Source organism: Temnothorax nylanderi, unplaced genomic scaffold (genome assembly GCF_030848795.1).
Source record: "Temnothorax nylanderi isolate EJ_2023f unplaced genomic scaffold, tnyl_v1.0 TNYL_tig0012_pilon, whole genome shotgun sequence".
Classification (NCBI taxonomy): Eukaryota; Metazoa; Arthropoda; class Insecta; order Hymenoptera; family Formicidae; genus Temnothorax; species Temnothorax nylanderi.
The window spans coordinates 202438-228966 of NW_027249074.1; the positions used below are offsets into that span (position 1 = coordinate 202438).

Sequence of the window (26529 nt, forward strand, 5' to 3'; positions counted from 1 at the left end):
TTCGAACTAGAGGATTGGAAATAACGTTCTCACGGTATTAGAAAAAAAAATAGAATATAAACTCAGAAATCAAATATTACAGTTTTATCGAAATTATAACGAAGGCTCTTCACGAGAGAAATTTAGTCGAACGTGTCTCGGATAACTGTTTCTCGATGAAATTATTTCTTCGTTCTTATTAAGAGTTAATAACATCTTACTAGATTAATAGCATATTTATTACATCTGACATCACTATGGACTATATGGTGGATTGGATACCGGCGTTTCTAATTGTATTGATTGCCCTGAGCAACTTGTACACGCGTATCATACACGTGGACAAAGTAAGCTGCATAGATTCTCTAACAATTTGTGTTTCTCATAACTTAAATTTAATAGAATGTATCATTTGTCTCTATATAATATATAAAAACCTAAGCTGTCACTCATTTTAGATAGATAGATAACCCATTTTTATAAATAGACAAAATTACCATTGTATATATATATACAAATTTCATTCAGTTTTACTCTCTGGAACGTTATTCAGCTTAATTAAGACACTGATTTGCAATTACCTTCCTTATTACACATCACCATTGATAATTTATGAGCAATAAGAGATAAAAGTAAAACGAAGTGAACGTGACAAAAGAAAAATTATATCACAGTCAAAATATGCAACATTACTTTCGTAAATCTTTTAAAATTAGAATTACGTATTATAATTATGTTAACGTATCAATGAGACTTAATGTATAATGTCTATCGATTCTTTTGCTATTTTGAAATACATGATCATTTATTTATCATTCTACTTTCTTTTAGTTTAGAGAATTATTCGAGCGTATATCGAAAGACTGGGTGTTGCAAAAGACACACGATGAAGCCAAGATTATGCATGAGCATGCTGAAACTGCAAGATTGTTCACACTCTGTTGCCTGAGTAAGAGAAACGCTAAACATAGCTTTGTTTATAGAAGAAAAAGACAGGTGTTTCTGCCTGCGAGATCGAGACTGTATTTCTGTGTATAAGACACACACACACACACACACACACACACACACACACACACACACACACAACACGCGCGCGCGCGTATAGCTCTTGCTAAAAATTATATCAGTAATTTTACAATTACTGAATTTTTCAGGTGCGGCGTACATATTTGTAGGGATATACATTATATGGATGTTCTCATCGGAAGTTCTCGACATTATATCGCCTATGAACGAATCTCGCCCGCAGAGACGACCTATTAATATTCAATTCTTTATCGATGATGAGCGGTACTCTTACCTCGTTCGGACCCAGATAAGCGTCGTGCTTTTCGTCACTACTACAGTTTATATCGGTTGTACCGGTCTTTTTCAGATTCACGCGCAACACGTTTGTGGAATGTGCGAGTTGTTGGGGTAAGAAATTTACTCCTCGCGCAATTTACCACTACTTACGAAAGAGAAGACTCTTAGATCACTTGAAAGCGGAGCGTCTATTGACTCTCAAATAGTCTCTCAATTTTCGAGTTTGCGCGACAGATGCATCTTGTTTTTTATTTAGAAAAAATAATTTTTCTTTCCTATGTCATTGAAATTTTTTATTATCTTGTTATTTCTTTTCGACATCTTTCACGCGAATGATGAAGAGTCGTTTTGTCTTCTCTTTCGCTCATTGCAAGATGAATATCATTCGAGTGGAAGTCAATTGTATGATAAGAGTAACGTTGGCAATAATTTCGGCAGGTATCGCGCGGAACGCTTATTTTGCGTTGTCAAAAACGGGGTGGCATGTGATTTAATTCAAAAGTCACAAATAAGTTACGGAAATATAGCCATTTTTGTACGGCAGCATTGCAACATTATAAGGTTCGTATTTTTATTTACTATATTTTCATTTAATACGATATATGTAACGAGTCAGCATTAATTTTATTTTTCACGAGTAATATGGGTAATGAAGCAGATTAACGTTGTGCTTTGCAAGGAAAATTGAAAAGTAACAATGATGGTAACTAAACAGTGTCTCTTTCACGCGTCACTCTGATACAATTTCAAAATGAATGGATTATAATAATTAAACTAAAAAATATTAATACAATATAAAATAAGGATAAATTGTTAGCATTAAATCAAATAATATAATTAAATATACACACAGATCAATCTAAATAATACATATATATAAATATTTGATAAATAAATTTTATTATTTCTCTATCGGCAAAAATAATCTTATTATTACAAAACTGACCACCGCCATATTCCCAATTATAAATGTACGTTAGTACACATATTAATTACTTTACATGCAAAAAATATTCTTCGCCTTATTACTTTAATACATATGACTTTTTTTATCTTACAAGATTCGTTGATATTATCGAGACTTGTAACACAATACAGTTTTTAATAGATCTCATAGGACACATAATTATGATGAGTCTGACACTAATCCAGGTATGCTCATTGTGGAAATGTCGAACGTCGCCAAGTATTGTCGAAGCGTTAAAACAAAGTCTTTCAGATGTTAACTTTCTCCAATTTCGAACGAGCTTTTAGATCTATCAGTGTTTCCATTGTAGGTCTATGTTATATGTTCATGTCTTGTTATATGGGACAAAGAATCAGGGATTCGAGTTCAAGTGTATGTGAGAAGATGTGAGTATAATATTCCTTTAATAATATATTTGAAAAATATATGTGCGAGAGAGAGAGAGAGAGAGAGAGAGAGAGAGAGAGAGAGAGAGAGAGAGAGAGAGAGAGAGAGAGAGAGAGAGAGAGAGAGAGAGAGAGAGAGAGAGAGAAATATTACACATGTCTCATTTACTTTACTTTATAATTCCCGAACTTGATTGTTTCCAAATTTAAAAAAAAACTTTACCTCTGCAGATTCAATTGTGCATGGAACAATGCAGTTGTTCCAAAGCAGAAGGCATTGTTAATAATAATGATGCGACGCTATCGTCCGCTCATCTTGACCGGCTGTAAATTTTACGTGATGTCTTTGCAGAATTTCGGAATGGTAAGAAAGAAGTACGCGTATTCAGCGCGAATCATAACAAACGACGAATAAAGAATACATGTATCTTTCAAAGATACTTCAGACAACGATCTCCTATTGCATGTTCATCAGACAAATCTGAAAGTGTTTCTGTCAAATTGTAATTGTAGAAGTAGCGCAGAAAGCATTCGCGGGAATGTTAAACATGCACTAATCTTCTTCTTACGATCATATCGAAAATTCTTTGTAAACACAGGAATCTTTTGGTGTTATAGGTAAGTAAATTCGCAGAATAAATGCGTAATGTAATAAAAAAAGTAAAACAACTCACAAAGCATATGTGCATACTTTAAAAATAACAGAATATACTTTGGAATATTTAGGACAGTGTTACAATTTTTTTTAATGACTTTTATTTTAGTGAGAGATTAGCTGATGGATGATTTTAAAGTTGATTTGACTTACGCACAAAATGTCAATTTATTATATTTTATCTGGAAATAAATATCTGTATATCAATACTAAATATCTACTTCTATATATCTACATACCTATAGCGTGCCCAGAAATTCTTCTTTTAAAATACCTGTAATGAAATATTTGAAAAGTACCTGCCGTTAAAATTAAAAAATATTTCTCAAATATTTTCTATAAGAGAAATGTATCTCCCTTTGCCTCTGAATAATCGAAAAATATTCACGATGTCGCAGCGTAATAATCGCGCATGCGAGAGAAATTAACACGATAGATGGAAAACTGCCTGAAGACAATTTTTGTTGGCGAACCACCGGATGTTTTCCACGCAATTATCCGAACATTGTACGCGCGCTGCCGATCGATCCCCTCGACGCCTCTGAAAAATTCGCACTTCCACGCTAAACGCGTGCATTTTTCTGCGAAGTAATTCAACTCATAATAAAGATAAAGAAATAATAAATGAAAAAAGATCTAGTGGACCTTAAGAAAAAAAAAATGGAGATATTTATGAAATGAAATAATCGAGGAGCTTTTGCCTCTACGGTCAGTCTGCTCGAGACTTTCAAAGCAAATGGAACAACCCGGAGAACATTACTACAAATTGAACCGACTTCTTCTATCGATTAGCGGACTATGTCCTTATCAAAGCAAGCGGAACGCTCTCTTAATAAGAGCTGCTTACACGGTCGTCATGCTATCATCTATATTTTTTCAGGTACTACCGGTTTTAGAAAATAGTTTTCTTTTTAATTCATATTTTTCGAACTAGAGGATTGGAAATAACATTCTCGCGCTATTAGAAAAATAAAAATAGAATATAAACTCAGAAATCTAATATATCACTGTTTTATCGAAACTATAATGAAGGCATGCGTAAAATTTAATCGATCTTTAGTATCTCGGATAATAAATTTTTCGATGAAGTTATTTCTTCGCTTTTATTAAGAGTTAACAACATCTTTCCAGATTTCGAGCATGTTTACATCTGAAGTCACTGTGGACTTTATAGTGGATGGGATACCGTCGCTTCTACTTATAATGGGCAGCCTGACCAACTTGTATATGCGTATCAATCACATAGACAAAGTAAGCTCCGTAGATTTTCTAAGGATTTGTATTTCTCATAACCGAAATTTAGTGTATCTTTTGTCTCTAATATATAAAAACCTTGGCTGCCACTCATTTTTAGTAATCGACACATAAATTTACTACATTACATACAAATTTCATTCTGTCTAACTGGGACGTTATTTAACCTAATTAAGATTCCTCGTTAATTAAGATACTAATTGTCATAATCTTTCTTTATCATGCATCACCATGGATAATTATTATGAGTAGTAAGAGATAAAAGTAAAGCAAAGTCAACGTGACAAGAGAAAGTTATATCATTATAGCTAAAATATACAACAATAGTTTCGTAAATTTTTTAGAATTAGAATTACATGTTACAATTGTTATTAATGCGGCTAACGTATCAATGCGGCTTAATATATAAATGTTTTACAATTCTTTTTTACTATTTTGAAATACATGATTATTAATCATTCTACTTTCTTTTAGTTCAGAGAATTACTCGAGCGTATGTCGAAAGACTGGGCGTTGCAAAAGTCACACGATGAGATCAAGATTATGCACGAGCATGCCGAGACCTCAAGATTATTCACACTCTATTACCTGAGTAAGAGAAACATTAAACCTCGCTTGGTCTACAGAAGAAAAAGACAGGCGTTTCTGCCTGCGAGATCGAGGCTGTATTTCTGTGTATAAGATTGCGACAATTATGTTTTTCATTATAAGCATCAAACATATAACTTATCACACATAATTTATCGTACACATGACTTTCAATGTGCAACATGCGATTTTTCTTCTAGCTATTCATATCACAATTTCACCTTCAAAAGCATTTATTATAATTGCTGTTATTAAATTAAATGTGAAATTTTCTAAGCATAATTCATTTGATTCGGTGCTAAATTATTTTATGCCCTATTTTCTCTGAATCATTATTTCACTCTCAATAATATATTAATTTTTCATGTTTTAGGACATTAATATCCATTTTTACCTAAATCCAACCTATGTAATTTTAATGTCGGTTTAACTTACATTTTATCTTTTTCTAGTTTTAAGGAAAGTTGTAAAATGAGATTGAAGTTGATCTACATTGAATGGACATCAGAGAAAAAGAAAGAGACTTCTAGAGTTTACTTACTAGAATTCAATTTTTATATTAAGACAGTCTAATTAAATCGAGCCTTTAAAACCATCAGAGTTTAAATATAATAGCAAAAATAATGTTTATATATACATAGTGAAAATTAAATCTTACTTTGAACATATTTTCATTATTTTTCATTGCTTTAATCATGCAGCTTTTGTAAATATGTCTTCTGAAAAATTCGAAGCAACGTCAACCATACGATACTTTTGCTGACCAAAAGATTAATATGCCTGTCATGTGCTTGCATTCAAACTTTATTTCTTTTATACACATGCACACATATACTTCTGTTGCTAAAAATAAATTTTTGATTATTATCGAATTTTTCAGTCCTGACATATATGAACATAGGGGGATACAACATATGGATGTTTATACCTGATATTCTTGACACTGTGTCGCCTATGAACGATTCTCGCCCTCGGGTGCGACCCTTTAATGCTGAATTTTTTATCGATGAGGAGCGATACTTTCACCTTATTCGGATTCACATAAGTCTTGTGCTTTTAATGTTACCTGTAATTTATCTCGCCTCTTCCACTTATTTTATGACTCTCACGCAACACGTTTGCGGAATGTGCGAGTTGCTGGGGTAAGAAATTACTCCTCGTGCAATTTACTACTATTTGCGAAAAAGCAGATGACTCCTAGACAGGGTTGGGAAAGTTATTTTTTTGAAGTAACTAGTTACCGTTACTCGTTACCGATTCAAAAAAATTACTCGTTCCCGTTATCGTTACCGTTAGTAAAAAAAGTAACAAAACGTTATTGTTTTTGTCACTTCATTTAATTTAAACAAAAGACTGAATTTAAGTCCAACGGTACGTCTATTTGTTAAAGATAAGTTAAAGATAAAAGTTGCGATTTTAATGATTTTTTGTTAAATATAAACAAACTCGCGCGCGCGAATACGATCCAAAATTTTATACTCTAAATCGATGTAAAAACATCTGACTATTTGCGGTTACAAGCCGAAAACTTTTGGATAGTTCTGTCCCTCACAAACAAAACAAAAGACTATTCTTTCATTTTTCTCCTTCAGTCGCTTCTTTACGTCAAATAATTGCGAAAATCGGGGTTTATTTATTATTGTATTTCTAAATCTAAACGGTCAATAATTTCGTTCTTTTTTTTACTAGTATTCCTAAAGTGTCTTACTATATATATCCGTTTTCATCACTTTCTTAAGATTCGTTCTAATTATTAAAATTCAAAATATGAAATTTTCGTATGCTTTGTGCATGCAATCCCTTTCTAAATACATGTAAAAAATGCAATTTTTGATAGCGATTATCTCGCGTTCGGGACGGTCAATTACTTTTAATTTGTACAGACGCAGACGTGCAGATTTTATTAACATATACCCTGGGTTCCGTAAAGCTCATATGCGCGCATTTATCTATAGCATACGTAACGTTTACTATAGAAAATGCGCGCATATGCGCTTTACTGAATCTATAGGGATAGTAAAATTTTCAAATTTTTCTAATAAACTGCGATTTACGGACTAACTTATACCTTAACAAATAGACGTACCGTAGGACTTTTTAAATTCAGTCTTTTGTTTAAATTAAATGAAGTAACAAAAACAGTAACGTTTCGTTACTTTCTTACTAACGGTAACGATAACGAGTTATTTTCCAAAATTAGTATTAATACGGAACTTCCAACGCTGAATAAGCGCTCTACTGAAGAACAACTTGGAAATTATAGTGTATTTAATAAAGAGTTTTTTAATATTTGGTCATTTAACATTTCGACATTACAAAATTAAGATTTTAAAAATTGTTGTAATTCCTCCATTTCGAATTGTAATGCGCTTTGTTTCTCGGTGAAAAGCAAAAAATTTATTTTTAATATCGGTATATACTTTATCGCTCTCTCTCTCTCTCCCCCTCTCCCTCTCCCTCTCCCTCTCTCTCTCTCTCTCTCTCTCTCTCTCTCTCTTTCTCTCTCTCTCTCTCATTGGGGGACTTTCTTCCTATCTGATGTTTAATAGATCTTGTAGATCCGGCCTAAAGTAACGATTAAAGTAACTGTTCGATTCGTTATATCATTACCTAAAAAATGTAACTGCGTTACCGTCACAGTTACTACCGAAAAAACTAACACCGTTAGTAAATTATTACTGGAAAAAAGTAACTATATAGTAACGGTAACGCGTTACTTCCCAACCCTGATTCCTAGATTACTTGAAAATGGAGCGTCTATTAACTCTCAACTGGTCTATCAATTCTCGAGTGTGTGCGACAGATACATCTCTTCTTTTATTTAGAATTTAAATTTTCTTTCTTATGTCATTGAAATTTTTTATTATTTTGTTATTTCTTTTCTATATCTTTCACGCCAACAAACAGTCGTTTTATCTTTTCTTCCGCTCATTGCAAGACGAATATCATTCGACTGAAAGTCAATTATGATAAGAGTAACGTTGGCAATAATTTCGGCAGGTATCGCGCGGAACGCTTATTTTGCGTTGTCAGAGACGAGGCGACATGTGGTTTAATTGAAAAGTCACAAATAAGTTACGGGAACATGGCCGTTTTTGTACGGCAGCATTACAACATTATACAGTTCGTATTTTTATTTAATACATTTTTATTTAATGCAATATTTAATTTGTCAGCATTAATTTTATTTTTCACGAGTAATATGTGAAACAAAGCAGATTAACGTTGTGCTTTGCAAGGAAAATTGAAAAGTAACAATAATGGACTAAACAGTGCCTCTTTCACGCGTCACTCTCATGCGATTTCGACCAACAAGAGATCTATTATTAACATTAAATCAGATAAAATAAAGAGATAAATTTGAATATATATATAGGCTTTCATAGATATTTATCTTATCGCGTCTTTATAAGTATAAATCCACAGATTTATATTTAGATTGTTTTTAATACATAGAAATATCAATTTTATTATTTCTGTATTAAGAAAAATAATCTTATAATTTCAAACTTGAGCATTGTCGTATTCGCAATTATAAATGTACATTAACATACATATTAGTTTTTTTACATGCAAAAAATATTCTTTGCCTCGTTACCTTAACACGTATGACTTTTTTCACCTTACAAGATTCGTTGATATAGTCGAAGCTTGTCACACAGTACCGTTTCTAATAGATCTCACGGCAATAATAGTTTTGCTGAGTCTTACGTTAATCCAGGTATGTTGATTGCGCGGAAATGTTTCGAGCGTTTCCAAGTGTTGTCGAAGCGTTAAAACGAAGTCTTTCAGGTATCAACTATTTCCAATTTCGAACTAGCTATCAGATCTGTTGGTGTCTCCATTACAGCACTATGTTATTTATTCATGGTTTGTTATATGGGGCAAAGAATCACGGATGTGAGCTCAAGTATATGTGAGAAAATGTGAGTATATAGGTTTTTTTCAATAGATAATATATTTAAGAGTACATCTTGCACTATGTAATATTCGAAATGATAAGAAAACCTAACAATGCAAACCTCTTGTCTACTTAAGACAAGAAGAGAGAAAAATTGAAATAAAATTTATTGAAAGAATGAGACAATTTCTCTAAACTTATTCGAGCAGCGTTCTTTTACTAAAAAATATATGTACGATAAAAGTAGGGGAGACCGGGGCTAAAACGTCTACGGGGTAAATACGTCTAATCAAATATCTCGGAACCTGTATATTGTGCGAACTCGCTATTAACATTGTAAACGCTGCTTATAGTACCTATGTGACCAACGGAGTTTCGGCAGGTTACCTGCCGTGTTATGATTTTTACGAGGGCAAACGTGTTTTCGGAAGGTGAAAGTTACATTTTCTGCGCGTGGAAATTTTGTAATATCTGCAATAATATTTGCTCTCCAAATCTCGAGGTACGTGATTATAAAGAGTAATGCATGCTGAACACGAATCCAGTGTAGTTTTTTCATTATCGTTGATGTCTAATATTTCGTGGGCCATCAAACCTGAAACTTGTGTTTGGGGCTAATCGGTCAGTAAGCAGTCCGGGTGCATTTCCAAGACATTTTCGGGCTCACTGCATATGGAATATGGATGAGACGGGAATTACAACCGTTCAGACACCGAATAGAGTCATCGGACGTCGAGGAGTGAAACAAGTCGGGCGAGTGATTTCTGCGGAAAGAGAAACCCTCGTAACTATTTTTTAATAATGTTTCGCATAAAAATTTTAAATAAATTTTTATATTTTTCTCTTAAAAAACAATTATTAAAATGTATCCTATTATTTTTTAGGATTAGATGTATGTATATGTATCAAAAATGCAGTGCAGACTGTTATACCCCGGCATTTTTGAGATTTCAATTTTTCCACCGTTGTCGTTTTTGCTCTATACCGGTTAAACAAAGCGACATAGACAAAAATTTCCTATATAAATTTTGTAGCTAAAGGTTCACTCTTTACAGTGGTATACCACATTTAACTACAATTATTTATTTTGTTGTTAAAAATCGGCACCAAAAAAAACGGACTGTTTAGCCCCGGTCTCCCCTACTACTTAGATATTAGATGTTTACGCATTATATATATGTAAATTTGCGAGACATACGAGATATTATAGATAGAATATTATAATGAAAAAAAAACATGATATAACTCTCTCATGATTTTAAAAGAGAAAAAAACGGGGATAATGTTATTTCCGAGGCCCCTCAATTTGATAGGTGTATTTGATAGATCTTTCGCTGAGAAATAGAATGCCGCAAACCACAATGCGCTACGATGCATAGTTTTTGAGATATCGATTTTTAAATGTAATAATAGCAATATTGTTGTATGGTATTACATGGGTTTGCAATTTACCACGTGTGGAAAGTTCACGCATGTACTTTGCAAGGCACACTATGTGTCTAGTTTAACCCTTGTCAGTCACACTGGGTAAAATACACCCCAGCGTTTTTTTGACTTCGAAAACGACCCAGTAAACCAATGGAAATGGGCCTTGTGCCGCCATCTACAAGTAGTTGGGACCTTCAAGTATCGATCCCCGTCGGTGGTATATTTTTCGGCCCGTTAGTTCTCTCTCGGCAGCCGTTCAAAGTGGGCGTCTCGGAGTTGTGGGGTGTATTTCACCCAGTGTGACTCATACGTAATAATTTAAGTTTTTGGAGTATTTTTTTTTCGTTTCTCGTTGTTCCAAAGTGAAGAGGCAAGTACACAGTTGTGTTTTTCGTTGCTTAGAATTTTTAAAAAAATTTTACTGTGTAATTATTCATGAAAAGTAGATGGCTTATAACTTGCGCTCCCGTACAATCCGCGAGGAATTGCTTGAGAAGTCCGAAGAACAGCCAATTCTTGGCGGCGATGACACTGATCGAGCCGAAGACCACGTGTCCGAGCAATCGGAGGAATCTTCGAGTGATGGCGAAGAAAGCAGTGATGAACTGAATATTTTTCGGCATACTAGACCAAGCCGCAGTCAATGCACGAATTTTGCTTAAATGCAAAAATAGCGTGCGAGGAGACACGAGTAAAGTGACGGCAGAGTCGTGCCTTAATCAAATATATTTACATTTGGTCAAGGCACACCTGCAAAAACGATACACAATACCAACAATTCGCAAGGACATCAAATGCGGTATTGCGAATATCCTGCACCTCCAGGACAGGCCTGCATTTGGAGAGGACCGCCCAAAATTGGATAGGCAAAAAAGATGTCAAATTTGCCCGAGAGGAACTGATAAAAAGACGGGCTCCATGTGTCCCACTTGCCTTCGACCGATGTGCGACAAGCATCGCGTATATTTATGCGTTGAATGTGCCTATGGCATCGAATAAAAAATTGTAACCTTTTCATTTACTTAAAGTATGTAATTTGCAACGTAAATATATTTTTTTAATATTTTTTAAACCATTTTTCATAAATATATTGCTATTTCTTCCATAAAAATGTCTTTTTCATTTTTCCGCAAAAAATCGCATCTTCATACCTCAAAATAAATGTACTTTTTGGAACGGCCGCATAAACTGCAATAATCAGTGAAAAGTGCATCATCTGAGGATAAAAAAACCGTTTGAAAAATTAAAATATCTTAAAAATTGAAAAAGTTACATTAGTTTTTGTGAAAAAAGTCACTTTTCCGACTTTTTTTTTCAACAATTTTTTTACATATGTTAAATTAATTTTTTGCAAATCAAACCTATACAGTCTTTTTAAGGAAGACTTAAACTACAACAGGATATTTTTTTTTTAAGGTCACCTACAATTTTTTATACACGTGCAAACACGCTGGGGTGTATTTCACCCAGTGTGACCGGTACGGGATTCTCGGGAAGTGTGACTGACAAGGGTTAACGGTAGTGGAGCCCCCCGCAGGGTGGCGGAATTTACTGTCTTCACTTTCCACGCGAGACAAGTTGTCACATGGATTCGTGGCGTGCTTTACGACCTCGTTTATATATAATATACATAGTGAAACATTATATATTCTCTATTAATTTCCTGAATACACATATTTTCGGTCATCTAGTAATACATTTCGAGATATCGATTTTTCGAATACGTGGATGTTTCGGTAGCGACATTTTGATACTAAATTCTACACTGCCTAGTGTACACTAGACTTGTATACTACACGTTTGAATAATAATAATACGTCAAACAAAGAGAGTAGTATGAAAAGAAATGTTGTGAGTGAAAGGTAGGGGGGGGGGAGGCAGGTGTTAGAGTTGCGTAGAGGTCTCTCTCTCACTGCTAATTCTGTGTATATTATTATACTATGTGATAGATTATATAAATTGATATCTCGAAAACTATGCATCGTAGCGCATTGTGGTTTACGGCATTCTTTTTCTCAGCGAAAGATCTATCAAATACACCTATCAAATTGAGGGGCCCCGGAAATAACATTCTTGCCGATTTTCTTTATATATTTAGAATTTCTGAACTGATTGTTTACAAAATAAAAAGAAAATATTGACTTTGCAGATTCAAATCTACATGGTACGACGCAGTTGTTTCAGAACAGAAGGCATTGTTAATGATAATGATGCGACGCTATCATCCGCTCATCTTAACCGCCTATAAATTTTACGTGATGTCTTTGCAGAATTTCGGAATGGTGAGAAAGAAGTACGCGTATTCGGCGCGAGTCATAACAAACGACGAATAAAAATATATATATCTTTCGAAGATACTTCAAACAGTGATCTCCTATTGCATGTGCATCAGACAATTCTAAAATTGTTTCTGTCAAGTTGTAAGCGTAGAAGTAGGATAGAAAAGTCTTCTTTGTAGAAACAGGAATCTCTTGATGCGGTTTACAAGTAAGTAAATACGTAGAATTGATGTAATATAATAAATAAAGCAATTCACAAAGTATGTGTAAATACTTTAAAAATAACAGAATGTTCTTTGGAGATTTAGGTATTTAAATCAGTGTTACAATTCTTTTAATGACTCTTATTTCAGTGCGAGATTTACTGATAATTTTAAAGTTGATTTTTCTTGTGCGAGAAAATTCAATTTTTCTTATATCTTATCTAGAGATAAATATATGTATAATAATAATAATAATAATAATAATAATAATAATAATAATAATAATAATAATAATAATAATAATAATAATAATAATAATAATAATAATAATAGTAAATATCTGTCTACTTCTGTATATTTACCTATAGTGTGCCCAAAAATTCCTTCTCTGAAGTACTTGCAATAAAATATTTAAAAAGTGTGCTTGCCATTAAAGTTAAAAATTTCTTCTTATATAGATATGTTCTACAAGTACAAGATAAATGTATCTTAACGATTTGGTCGTCGTTATGTACTGTGCACAATGCGGTTCGAATATTGTGTTTTACCTTGGACTTCCTTCACTCATCGGTCTCTCCCTCCGCTTCTGAATAATCGCAAAATAATCGCGATGTCGCAGCGGAATAGTCGCGCGTGTGAGAAAAACTAACACGGTTGGTGGAAAAAACTGCCTGAAAACAATTTCTGTTCGCAAACCACCGGATGTTTCCCACGTTATTAACCGAACATTGTACGCGCGGTGTCAATCGATCCCCTCGATGCCTCTGAAAAATTCGCGCCTCCGCACTAAACGCATGCATTTTTCTTCGATGTAATTCAACCGGTAATAAAGATAAAAGAATAATAGGTAAAAAAAGACCGAGTGGACCTTAAGAAGAAAAGATGAGATGATTATAGCAATAAAATAATAATCGATGAATTCTTGCCTTTACGGTCAGTCTGTTCGAGACTTTCGAAGCAAATGGAACATCCCGCAGAGTATTACAAATTAAATCGATTTATCCTGAAGCTTATCGGACTATGGCCCTATCAAAGCAAATGGAGCGCTCGTTTAGTGAGGGCTGTTATCACTATCGTATTGCTGTCGTCTACATTTTTTCAGGTAATCACGGCATTAGAAATAATTTTCCTTTTAATATTAAGTAATATAGAAATTTTTTTTAAATTAAATGTTAGAATTTTACGAATTAGATGATTGGAAGCCATTGTAATATTTCATTAAATATATGTACTAGTTTTATCGAAGTTATGACGTTTTCTATATGAGAAATTCATGGCCCGATAATTATTTTTCGATAATAGTTCTAGATATCTAAAAAATGTCCCAAAAACATTATGTTCTTAAAATCATTTTTAAGATTTCACCGAAATATGTTCACGAGACTTTCCGAAAGGAAAAAAACATCTGAAAGTTTATATATATGTATTTTATATATATGTACTACTTAAACTGTCTTAATTAAAATTATATACTTTTAAAAGAGAGATCCTAAATAAAATATCTCGAAGATATCTTAAAACAAATATATCTCAAAAGTGTCATGCAGATATCTTTTTGATATCTCTATATAAAACATCTTCAAAATTTTAAAACGTCTCTTGATGACTTCATAATATCTCCTAGAGAATGTTTATATCTTTTTACTCTTATCAAGGGTCAATAATATGTTTCCAGCTATCGAGTATTTTTACGTCTGACATCACCGTAGACTTCATAGTCGATGTGATACCAGCACTTATACCTACATTTGGTAGCTTGAGCCACGTATATGCACGTGTCAGACATGTAGACAAAGTAAGCTCGGTCGATAATTACATTTTTAATAAAACTTTATACAAATTTTTAAAAAATGTGTTATTTACATAAAAAATCGCTTTTACAAATTTTATTATTTTTACAATATGTATCATATTCAGAATTGTAATTAGCCTAATCCTAATTATGCCTAATTCTCATCAGTCATTATTTTTAAAGCTCAAAGCTAATTTTTACAAACAACGAAATATTTGCGACAAAGTGAAAATAAACGATATATCGTTCGTAAATCTTGTGGAACTTAAATCCGATTATTACATGATCATGTTAAAACACACTGATTGATAGTCTAATAAATAAATATAATCACTCAATCATTATCTCAAGGGTCTTGCTATTGTTATTTTATAAGTTGTGATTTATTGATTATTAATAGCTCGTTATTTTATTTATTTTTAGCTTAGGGATCTATTTGAACATATGTGGAACGACTGGAGATTGCAAAAGACACGTTATGAGATCAAAATCATGCGCGAGCATGCCGAAACTACGAGATTATTGACGTTTTATTACTTGCGTAAGAAAAACATTAAACTTCGTTTTATCCAAGGAAAAAGATGCGCATTTCTATCTGTAACATCGACATTGTATTTCTGTGTGTGAGATCAATCGTGCTGTCTCTTCATTATCAGCAACGGATATATTATTCATCGTACGCATTATTTCCGACGAGTTAGAGCTTCCGCACAAAACTTTCGTATGGTAACGTAACGTAGATCAACGCACAAGAAACGTATTGACGTATAACGCCGTAACCGATACGTTTCTTGTGCGTTGACCCACGTTTCGTTACACTACGTTACCATACGAAAGTCTTGTGCGGAGGCTCTTACATACGCAATATCTCGCTTTAAGGATGTATAGGTCGTACAGTCCTTGCTAAAAGTTAAACTTTCAATAAAAGAAGACTTTGCATATATGTCAAACAACTCAAAATTTTTTATATGTTAGAAGGGATTACCGTTAACAGTTTGAGTATGATTTTTTGTTATTTAAATAATTAGTATTGTTTAAACAATTAAAAAAATTGTTTTGTTGCAAAAAATTTTGAAACTTAAAATACAATATCAATGTTGTATGTTTTACACATAAAAAAAGTTTAAGAAATATCTTAATGGTTTATTTATATTTTATTTATATTTACACACAGCAAAAATGTCGATTCTCTATAAAGGATAATGTTAATTTTATCAACTTTAAACAGCTTAAATAACTCTTAAGGGGATGCTGGAGCCGTCTGTATAACCGACAAAATTACCAGTTTCTATGTTATCGACTATATCTGTCCTTGTATAGACAAAGATATAGACAAGGATAGCATGCTACATTGCACGCACACATACGCACGATACACATCGATATCATACTTTTATATTACGCTTCCAAATCTTGATTTGGGGGGTTTATCGATGTTTTTCTTGTTGTGCAATTCAGGGGAACTTGTTTTCGCGTTCGTACCAATGGTATATCTCTTATATGAAATACATCTTGTGACGAGCTGACAGCTCGCCGCAACTCGAGACGCCATATTGGGATAAGAGTAGGATAAGGAAATCTGTACTTTCGTAATTTTTTCTCGTTTTCTATATAAAATCGGAGTTCCCCTGAATCATTAATGTATGTACTGCAATTCTGGAGAAGGATTTTTAATTCTGTCAAATTAATACGACGCTACGTTTCGACAAAAAATGCCGGTAATACAGACGGCTCCAGCATCACCTTAAATAACTTCAAAATTTTACAGAGTATTTTTAATTTAATTTAGAAACAATTTACAGCACTTTCTGAATATATTTGAAATACCTCCAATACATCCTTAATTACAGTAACTTTTAAACCAGTAAGAGAATTGTGCTAAAATTTTACACAGATACTTAGACGTAATAATAGAACAATCTATGAAATTTTTTTGATTTTTGGTAATGCTTTGAGATGTCACCCATACATCCTTAAGGATGTTCTAGAGGGTTTGTCAAAATGCTACAAAGTTGATGAAAATTTAATATTCTGTATGCTCTTTTAAAGTTCGTGGTCAAATTTCACAATCGATTCACAATTCAGATAAAAAGTTATCAATTTTTGAATATCCGAGACTTTAACACGTAACCTTATGGCGTTACAGAGAAAAGTGTAAACATTAAAAAATGCTACCAATATAACGATATTTTATACACAAGTAGATCATCAACAAACGAAAGTATGACAATAAAATTTGAAACGATTTACAAACATTTTTTTTCAAGATTTTCTTAAAAAAAAAAATAGTAGTAACAGTTATTTACAGTCACTAAATCTACGTCTTTTATTTTACATTCTATTAGATCTGAATAACTATTTATATTCATTTTTTTGTCTTTGGATCCTTGGAGAATTAATATCGGTGTTTTAAATATTTCCTGCATGACTTTTGGTTAGACCGGTACTTCCAGAACATCCTTAACGATTCATATCATAATTTTATTTTTAAAATGCGTTTGTTATAATCGCTGTCATCGAATTAAATGAATGTGGACTTTTCTAAGAATAATTGGAGTCATTGCTGAATTTCCCCACACTTTTTCCCTAAACTCCCCAATTTTTTCCTCGTATCACGTATTAATATATTTTTATGAAATAAAATTTTTTGAGAGCTTGCAGTAGAATATAATAATAGAAACAGTATTTAAAAAAACTGAATGATTTTTTCATTGGAATTATTTATGCACGATATTTATTTATAATCTTATATTGAGCATATATTGTTACTTAAAAATATAGTCTTATTGTTAGAGAAGCAAAATATTACAGTGGCCTCGCCATCACTGATGATAATTGTATTAGGAAATTTATCGATTGTCGAATTTTTCAGTTCTGCAGTACATATGTGTAATTATGTACATCATAGGGATGTTCATGCCGGAGATCCTCGATGTTATAACGCCCATGAATGAATCCCGCCCGCGAATGCAGCCTTTTAAAGCTGAGTTCTTTGTCGATGAGGAACAATATTTTTACCTCATTCGGTCCCATACATGCCTCGTGATTTTGATAATGCCACTAATTTTTCTTAACACTTCCACTCTATTTGTGGCTCTTACACAACATGCTTGCGGAATGTGCAAGTTACTGGGGTAAGAAATTGTTCCTCGCAATTATTTGCGAAGAAGCAAACGACTCATCGCTAGAAAGTAGAGCGCGCAGGCGGTCCATTAACTTTTAAGTCTGGGTGTATATTCGCACGTGATAATTGTAACTCTTTTTTTATAAAAACAAAAAGATATTGACAATATTTTTCTTCTCACGTTTTTAAAGATTTTTAAATTTAATTTGTCATTTTCTCTATTTTTCTTAATAATAATTGATTATTTTTGTTCGCTTATTGCAAGACGAGCATCATTCACTTGTACGGTAAGAATAATTGATAATAATTTTGACAGGTACCGTGCAGAACGCTTATTTTGCGTTGTCAAAGGTGCGACGGGATGCGATTTAACACGGTCAAAATTAAGTTGCGGAAACATGGTCGTTTTTATACGGCTGCATTACAACATTATACAGTTTGTACTTTTATACAAGGCATGCGATATCTGTTAAATCAGTTTAGTCCAACTTACCGAGCATTCTGTGAAGAAATGTTATGGCTAGCATGCAAAGTCGAAAAGTAATGACGAGTTAAATAACGCTAAGTTTTAACTTGGTCTTGTCTTTTTTTTTACAATATATAATACAATTTTTGCTAACAAAAAATTTATTATCGATATTAAATTAAATAATGTATTTTAATAGATAATAGATATATTTTTAGTCGCTTCTTAATATGCGTAGAAATTATCGTATATTTATAAATTATAATTGAGTATACGGTTGTGTAAAGATACAAAGGAACTTGGTTATTATTCCCTTATCGATTAAAACGATTTTGTAAAATTAAACATTGGCAAATATATATTATAAAAATCTATTTGTAAAAATGTACGTTAACATAAACTTATTTTTATGTTCATTGAACATCTTTTTTCTTTCATCTCACAGTTTCGATTAACATATATGACCTTCTTTTATATTGCAAGATTCATTGGTATGATCGAAATTTATCACACAATACCGTTTTTAATGGACTTGCTGGGATTAGTGGTTGCGGTGAGCCTCGCGTTAACGCAGGTATATTGAAGTGATATGTTGAAGCAGAAATACGTTGAGCGTATCAAAATGCAAAAACGGGCTCTTTCAGATGCTAACCATTGGCGGTGATATTGAGCGAGCCTTTAGATCTATCGGTGTCGCTATTGTAGCACTGATGTATCTATTCGTATCTAATTATATGGGACAAAAAGTCACAGACCTAAGTTCGAGCGTATGCGAGAAGGTGTGAGTAATTTACTTTCTTTTTTAACAGTAAATATATCTGAACTGTTGGCAACGGTGTAGATTTAGAGCAGGAAGAGAAGATCAAAGTAGATAAAAGAGAGAGGGACAATTTTTCGATCTCTCTATTTCTCTTTGCGCAACGTTTTACATTTGTAATGCAAATGAAAATATGCGCTGGATAATTATAAACGCGCTACCAAATATGTTTGCAAAGACAAGAATATCGTAAATGTTATAATATAATTCTAAAGCTATTATATGCAATAGCATATGCAATAATATATTATACATGCTAATTTCCTTTAAATAACATTCGTTATCTAAAAAAATCGTATTTAAGACAATGTTAACGGTCTTTCATAAACTTTAGTTAAATTTGATTTCTCCCTTACTTCATCACTATGTTACTTACTGCATTACATTAATCACTTAAGTCTATTTAATTAAATCAATTTTTAAAAGCTAAGACAAGATATTCGATTTCGTACAGGTACAACTCTGAGTGGTACAATGCAGATGTTTCAGAGCAGAAATCGTTGTTGTTAATAATGAAGCGACGCTTCAACCCGCTCGTCCTAACCGCCTGTAGGTTTTACGTAATGTCTTTGCAGAAGTTTGGAATGGTGAGAAAAAAATACGCCGTAATGTGTATCGATACGCGGAAGTCGCATCGACGAAAAGTACAAAAACTGTTCATGTCCTTAAGATACTTCAAACGGTGATCTCCTACTGCATGTTCATGAGACAACTCTGAGGATACTTCCATCAGCTGTAAACGCAGAAATAAGAATAGAAGATGTAGCCTTTTTAGCACGTAATCCACGTCAGCCTACGTAGATCTACGTAGAATGTAGAAAACAGTTAGTGATCTTGTTCTTAACGCCACGTTGAAAGCTGTTCTTCATGTAAAGCAGAAAATTTATTAGCGCGTCTAGCAGGTAAGCGTCTGCAGATAGATACAATAGAACAAACGAAAAATGTAAATTTGTAACATACATTAACGAAATTGGTAAATTTTTTTTTTTTTTAGAAAAAGTGGTAGATCAAGATTCGAAGATAGCGTTGAGAAAATGTTAACTTTTGAAGACGTAAAGATGAGTTAACTGAGGTGTTATGCTATTAGTATATTCTAGTAATAAAAAAATAAAATTATCCACAAATTTAATGATCCTTGAGCGACGTTTAGATGGTCGAAAGTGACGTAAGTCAAATTGCGTATTCTGATCCAATTAGTGAAACCTATGAATTCATTCGCGCGTGCAGCATTCTTTACGATTCGTGTATAGACTACGAAAGCCCTGCGAGGTCCTCCGCGATGCACCGGATCCGGCGAAAAGTCGGCCGTAAGTCGCGAAGTGGAGTCACGACCGGGGCGAGGACGGCGTCCATGGAAGCCGGTTTAATAACATTAATGAAGGAACAGCTCGCGCGCTCGCGCGCGTACGCAAGAACGAGAAAGCAGAGGCGAGAGTTGCTCTCGTTCCCCTCGACATTTTCTTCGCCGCCCCTCCGCCATTCTTTATCCTTAGAGGAAATAAAACCAGAGTTGTAAGAGCCGTATGATTAATATCCAGCCGACAGTTTGTGAAGCGGGCAGCCAATAAACGGGATAAAAATACTCGTGAAAAATAGCGCGCTCATTAGGGGTACAGTGACATCTGCGACTGCCTGCCTCGAGTGTTCACGCGCTCTCGAGAGGAGCCCGGCGAGAAGGCGGGTCGAGGAGGGCCGATGGGGTGAGCGGGTAAAGGAGAAGAGGGACGGAGGGGGTGGGCGAGGGGAGGCAGCTCCGAGGAAGCCGCCGGAGCGCCGGAAAACGGAGGGACAGATTTATTAAAGTAATGGCAGATTATTTTAATATTCCGATGGGAGTGTGCGCTCCCATTCGTTGTCTCGTGCCAATTCAATAATCCGCGCCCGGGCGATCCTTTTCTCGCCCGGAGAGCGTCATTATTTCGGGACCGGATGCTCGCTCCGTTCCTCGTTCGACGCCCGACACGTAGGAGACGAATGGATTTGCCGATCTACGGCAAGAAATCGTCGGATGTGCGATCGGCAGGGGTCCCTTGCCGCTTCGCGTCGCGAAATTCGACTCTCGCCTTAGCGCGGATCCGCGCCCACATCTCGAGCGTATGTAGCGCTAAGTGCGCGATATGGACCGACGTTATGTAATATCGACGAGCTCCGCGCCGGAGAAACCGAGAAGGAGTGCTCTGTTTATTCGAGCTTGAAGTGGCTCGATAGCTAAATTTTTGCCGAGAACGCAACGGGTATCGCGCAGCTGTTGGCTTATGGAAGCTGTAAGCGTTGCCGCCAAAGCAGTGATATCCGAGTAATCGATTCGACCGATACGACCGCTGTATTTTTTTATTCGTCCTTATTAACATGCTGCGTCGCTAACATTTATATGGTTTTTTTTTTAGGCCCCTCTCTCCGTGCCACGCGAGAAATAAAAAATGGGATACGAAAATACGTTTCGATAAGTATCGACGATGGACGGCTGGATAATGAAAGTTACATTAGAGGAGAGTGCATAAGATGAATGGGGACAATTATGACAGCGGGGTGAATGAGACACCGCGGTGTCTTCTAATGATAAAATCGATGGTCATCACGAGGTCGTTAAGCAATCACGGTTATTAATCAAGCGCTCATCGTAGAATTGTTAAAAAAGAATGACTGTAGAATTTATCATTGAGAGAAGTGACGGTACCTCATCTCGCTACGCAACTCCATCGATTTGTCTTGAGTGCACAATTAATCAATATAAAATCCAATTGCAATCCTGGTAATGGTGAAAAACATGGCGGAAAAGAAGTGCATTGTTACCGTATAGCGTTTAAACAAAAGGCGTACACCGAGTTATACTCAATTTGAGTCATTTCTAACCATTCCTATAGGTCGCCACTGCTCCTACTCAATTTGTCATTAATTTAACTAAAACAATGTTAATTTGACTAAACCAATAAAGTTAAATTAATATTATTTTGTATTAAAATGCAATTTTGGTAATGGTAAAAAATATGCAGGCAAAAAAGTGCATTTTCGTTGCCGTGATGTAGCATTTAAGCAAGAGGCGTACACTGTTGAGTTTGGAGTGTTAAATTATACTTAATTTGAGTCATTTTTAACCATTCCTATATAGGTCGTTCTTCGATATGTCGTTAAGTTAACTAAAACTAAAACAATGTTAATTTAACTAAACCAATTAAATTAAATTAATATTATTTTGTATTGAAATAATAAATTTCGACACGCATGGTTGCTAAAAATAACAAGATGTTATCTTACTCAAGGTTTAAATTTCATCCCTTGATATTTAACAATAAATAATATGGTGTTCTTTAGAAAAGGGCGGGTCGAGAGAAACGCGCAGATATTTTTCATTTTGGAGCCTCATTATATACGCGAGTCGAAGAGAAAGGAGCTCGTCTATTCGTTCTTAATCCCTAATAGAATTCCTGTAGTCCACTCGGCACCGAAAAATCTCCGAAAGGCACCATTGCGCCGTTGGGACAGCAATGTACCTTCCGAAAAAGCTACATATTAATTGCGGGACGTCGATCACGTAAATCGCGCATGTTGCAAATCAACTTTCGCGCCGTTCCTAAGGGTTTATGTGAAACGGTTAAGCAATTACCCCTCCCTCAGTTCATACTCTACAACGTGATCGCAACCGATCGCCATTATGCGCATCGAAATCTCCGATCGCAACCATCAGAGCACTGATATACGCCCGCCATCAAAATCACTCGCCACAAAGTGGCGCGATTGTATTTTTCTTGCTTACTATTTTTTTGTTAATCTTTTTTTTTGTATTCTCAATCACGATGCGGCCCGATCGGCCGTTCGATCGCGACATTGTACTCGAATCGGCATAATCTTGACGTATATTTTACCGGACAGCGCGAGGGGGGGGCGAGCGAGCGAGCGCGGCGAACCGGTGGCCGGCGCGGGCGCGGCGATATTCGTTAGGGGCCATTTTTAAAAATTAAACGTCCCACTTTATCGTTACACGCGGCGATTAATAATAACGGGCGCGATCGGGCGCGGGCGCGTATCTTCCATGGCCTCTCCCGGGTATAAATCTGGGAAATTCTGGAATTATCAGGCGGCGGGGCATGAAAGGCTATTTCCGTCGCGCGGAATCGCGGGCAATATTTTACCGCCCGGGATTGGGGTTGAACGCGGGACACATCGACGTTTGATATTTTTATGCAGTGGCGCCACCGCGGCGAGATTTACGAGGCAGATATGCGATCACAAAATGTCCGACACTAAATCAAACATGTTGCATCGGAAAACATCCGAAATTATTATTGGGACTTTTATTGGATCGACGGGAATGAAATAAACGTGTGACGTAACTTTATATTCCGCCTCTTCCCCCCGCGGTGCCCGCCGACCAACTGCTCGCCCGTCGCGCACTCCCCCGTTCCGCGAGCGCGCCGTTTTATCCGCTCTCTTGCGGAATAAAAGGCTAACTTTATGATTGATTCGCCTTTTTTTACGAGCCTTTTTTCATCGTACGTCAGTTGCCGAAGGCGATGGATGGATCCTCCGTTCTCCGTCGATATCGCGTCCTCTCGTTCCTCGAAGCGAAACGCGCGGTATCGCGGGAGGAATTTCCTGTAATCGTTAGCTCGCGAGCGTTAAATGCGTCGCGATCATTACTTAAAATTAAAATAACTGATATCTCACATATAATTGTCGAACTAAAAGCGCAATTAATTTGTTCCGAAAGAATAATTTGTATCTGGTAAAAACTCTAGAGAGAGAAATTTTATGTCGTTCGCCTCCCATGCGGGACAAACAATCCGTTTATTTAAAAGAGCTAATTGAGTATTGAGTTCCACTTGTACTTTGATTAGCTAGATTTTCTAATATGCGCAATGTACACTGTGAAATATTAAAGGATGAAATTTAAACCAATACCTTGAGTTAAATAACATTTTCTTATTTTTAACAGGCATGTGTGTCGAAATTTATTATTTTAACACAAAAGAGTATTATTTTAACTTCATTAGTTTAGTTAAATTAACGACATATTGAGTAAAAGCAATGGTGACTTATAGGAATAGTTAAAAATGACTCAATATGATAATTAAGTAATTGTAAGATAATTTGACCCTACGAATTTAATAGTATACTTTCCTGAGATTCGTCATTTTTCACGGACAATCCAATATATCCATATCTTTATTTAATGTCTTATTTATATATTTTATATACCTATTATATTTTTATATACATTTCATATTTTTCATATGTATATATACAATGTACCTTTCCAAATCAGTTAATTTAATCGCCTTTTCAGTGTTCCCTCCCCCCACGTTTTCATCGAGTTACGCGAGAAATATGAACGCGAGCGAGAAAACGATGACGATCTCGAGGAAACAGATCACCCTAGGAATCACGTCGCGTTGCAAGGGGGTTTAATGAAAGAGAACGGGGCGCTCGCTTCCCTCCCCCCAAGATCGCCGCAGTTTGCTGTTATTAATCGCGCTAATCGATTTGACGCGCGCTGCTAATGCAGCCTCCGGCGAGAGATGCGGTCTCGTGTGCCGTGTCTATCTTTTATTGATGCGGCCGGCGCTGGCGCCGGCGTCCGACGCCCCCGTAATTGAAGGGACGCCCTTTAACTGAATTTCAAACGATCGCATTGTCAGCGTTGCGTTTGCGATTGCGCGTGAACGTCGCGACGTCTTCCGCTCCCGACGTTCGTGAAGCGCAGCGCGCGACCGATTCCGCACCGATTTTGTTTTATGCCGAGATAAAATCCGCAAAATGAAACTTCCACATTAATGACCTTCATATCTTCGTGTAAAAAGTATACTTGATAAAAAAAAAAGTTTATGAAAAATGTAACAAAAGTATTGTACTATTAAACAAAAATATTTCGTAATAAACTTTAAAATTGAGCAGACTAAGGATTCGACATTATATTATATTCTAAACAACTTGATAAGGTAAAGTTAAAATGATAAAATAAATAAGAAGCAATTAAGGGGAAAAAAAAGAAAAATATCTTTTTAATTTCTATTAAATTAAATTTAATTAAATTAAATTTAATAGAAATTAAAACTTCGTATAACCTTGCAGAACGAACTTTCATGAATTTCTCTTAATCCGCCGATTCCTTTCATGGCGGTGCGTCCATCATATCTCACGATAACGCAATTCTGTCGAGCGACGACGCCGAAGTGGTGCATAACGTATAACTGCGCGAGAGCCAAGCGCATTCATAGTTGCGTTTAAAGTCGCGATATAGTAACGGAAGTAGTCATTCAGTTGCCGGGGAGAGGATCCTCCGGGATGAGGCGATATATCGCGGTTATTGTCCATTAGGAGAGCCCCGAGGTGGCCATCCACGCCACGAACTTACTTTACGATCTCCTGCCATCGTTCTCTTGCCTTTTTACGCCCGCCGACTCGCTCTCTCTCTCTCTCTCTCTCTCTCTCTCTCTCTCTCTCTCTCTCTCTCTCTCTCTCTCTCTCTCTCTCTCTCTCTCTCTCTCTCTCTCTCTCTCTCTCTCTCTCTCTCTCTCTCTCTCTTTCTTCTCCTTTCTCTTCCCGTTCGCTCTTGGCACTCACTCTTATCCCCCTTCGCTCCTTTATCTTTGCTATCATGGCTTCCTGTATCTTTTTTTCCTGCGTCATCGGGGTGCGAGAGTGTGCTTTATCCCGCGCCTTATGGCGGCTACGACGAGATTGCTGATTCTTGAGCGATTAATCCGTCATTCTACACCCTCGATATTGTTCTTGGTGGTGTTGCATTTTTCCTGGGTATCGCAGTATGATACTTAAAGGCTATATCCACGCATGAGAAGATTCACTCGGAGAACATTTATTCGTTATTACGAGACGGCCCGCGACGTCAATTTTTAGGCGTCCCTTCTAAGTAATAATTAATAAGATCTAATGATAGATCAGATAGCGAAACAATGTCTATCTACAAAGGTTTTTAAAAGTTGAAAAAATTGCGCGTTCCGAGGAATACGCGATTTAACACACTTACGGCCAAACTGTATGTCTCGCATTTCCATTTTAATGCAAAAGGCATCTCTTAACCGTATTTCTCACTCGCAAGTTTTGCACCATTTTGAACGGATCTCGACGACTAATGCCCCTCATTAAAAGTTTCTCCCGCTGCACCTTGAGATGCGCCCCGTACTCGCGGAATATTACATAATCCATTGACCTGAGAAGTATCGTAATCGTGAAAAATATATTGCTCTGAAGGGTCGCATAAATCCCGGCCGATAGCTTCTCCCGAAGAGAAAGAGAGAGAGAGAGGGAAAGAGAGCGGCCCGTAAGAGACGACGGCTGGAGAGAGGGCTGGTTAATTGGCATGACAGATAGAGGGTGCGAGAGAAGTTGTCGCTTAGTAACATTACGTCGCGATGAAAGTGATT

General features: G+C 35.6%; 2 protein-coding genes across 2 annotated transcripts; both read left to right on the plus strand.

Annotated features, from left to right (window-relative positions):
- Window positions 1-34: 34 nt before the first annotated feature.
- LOC139767774 (uncharacterized) lies at window positions 35-12927 on the plus strand. Its single transcript, XM_071697382.1, has 13 exons — window positions 35-326; window positions 811-928; window positions 1137-1398; window positions 1726-2640; window positions 2872-4175; window positions 4427-4546; window positions 5024-5141; window positions 6018-6279; window positions 8138-8260; window positions 8768-8858; window positions 8930-9063; window positions 12616-12748; window positions 12821-12927. The coding sequence occupies exons 5-13, from the start codon at window positions 4032-4034 to the stop codon at window positions 12866-12868; spliced, it is 1173 nt and encodes a 390-aa protein (XP_071553483.1). The 5' UTR covers window positions 35-326; window positions 811-928; window positions 1137-1398; window positions 1726-2640; window positions 2872-4031; the 3' UTR covers window positions 12869-12927.
- A 974-nt stretch (window positions 12928-13901) lies between these two features.
- Window positions 13902-19865, plus strand: LOC139767761 (uncharacterized). Its single transcript, XM_071697365.1, has 9 exons — window positions 13902-14050; window positions 14624-14743; window positions 15164-15281; window positions 17613-17874; window positions 18181-18300; window positions 18814-18904; window positions 18975-19111; window positions 19602-19734; window positions 19818-19865. The coding sequence occupies exons 1-9, from the start codon at window positions 13910-13912 to the stop codon at window positions 19863-19865; spliced, it is 1170 nt and encodes a 389-aa protein (XP_071553466.1). The 5' UTR covers window positions 13902-13909.
- The last annotated feature ends 6664 nt before the right edge of the window (window positions 19866-26529 follow it).

Bases quoted from the DNA above. Each gene is read 5' to 3' on its own strand.
- LOC139767774 (XM_071697382.1), top strand. From the start codon at position 4,032: ATGGAACAACCCGGAGAACATTACTACAAATTGAACCGACTTCTTCTA. The intron at 4,176-4,426 runs GTACTACCGGTT...ACATCTTTCCAG, and splicing joins TATCATCTATATTTTTTCAG to ATTTCGAGCATGTTTACATC. The intron at 9,064-12,615 runs GTGAGTATATAG...TTGACTTTGCAG, and splicing joins TCAAGTATATGTGAGAAAAT to ATTCAAATCTACATGGTACG.
- LOC139767761 (XM_071697365.1), top strand. From the start codon at position 13,910: ATGGAACATCCCGCAGAGTATTACAAATTAAATCGATTTATCCTGAAG. The intron at 15,282-17,612 runs GTAAGAAAAACA...CGAATTTTTCAG, and splicing joins ATTGACGTTTTATTACTTGC to TTCTGCAGTACATATGTGTA. The intron at 17,875-18,180 runs GTAAGAAATTGT...TAATTTTGACAG, and splicing joins GGAATGTGCAAGTTACTGGG to GTACCGTGCAGAACGCTTAT.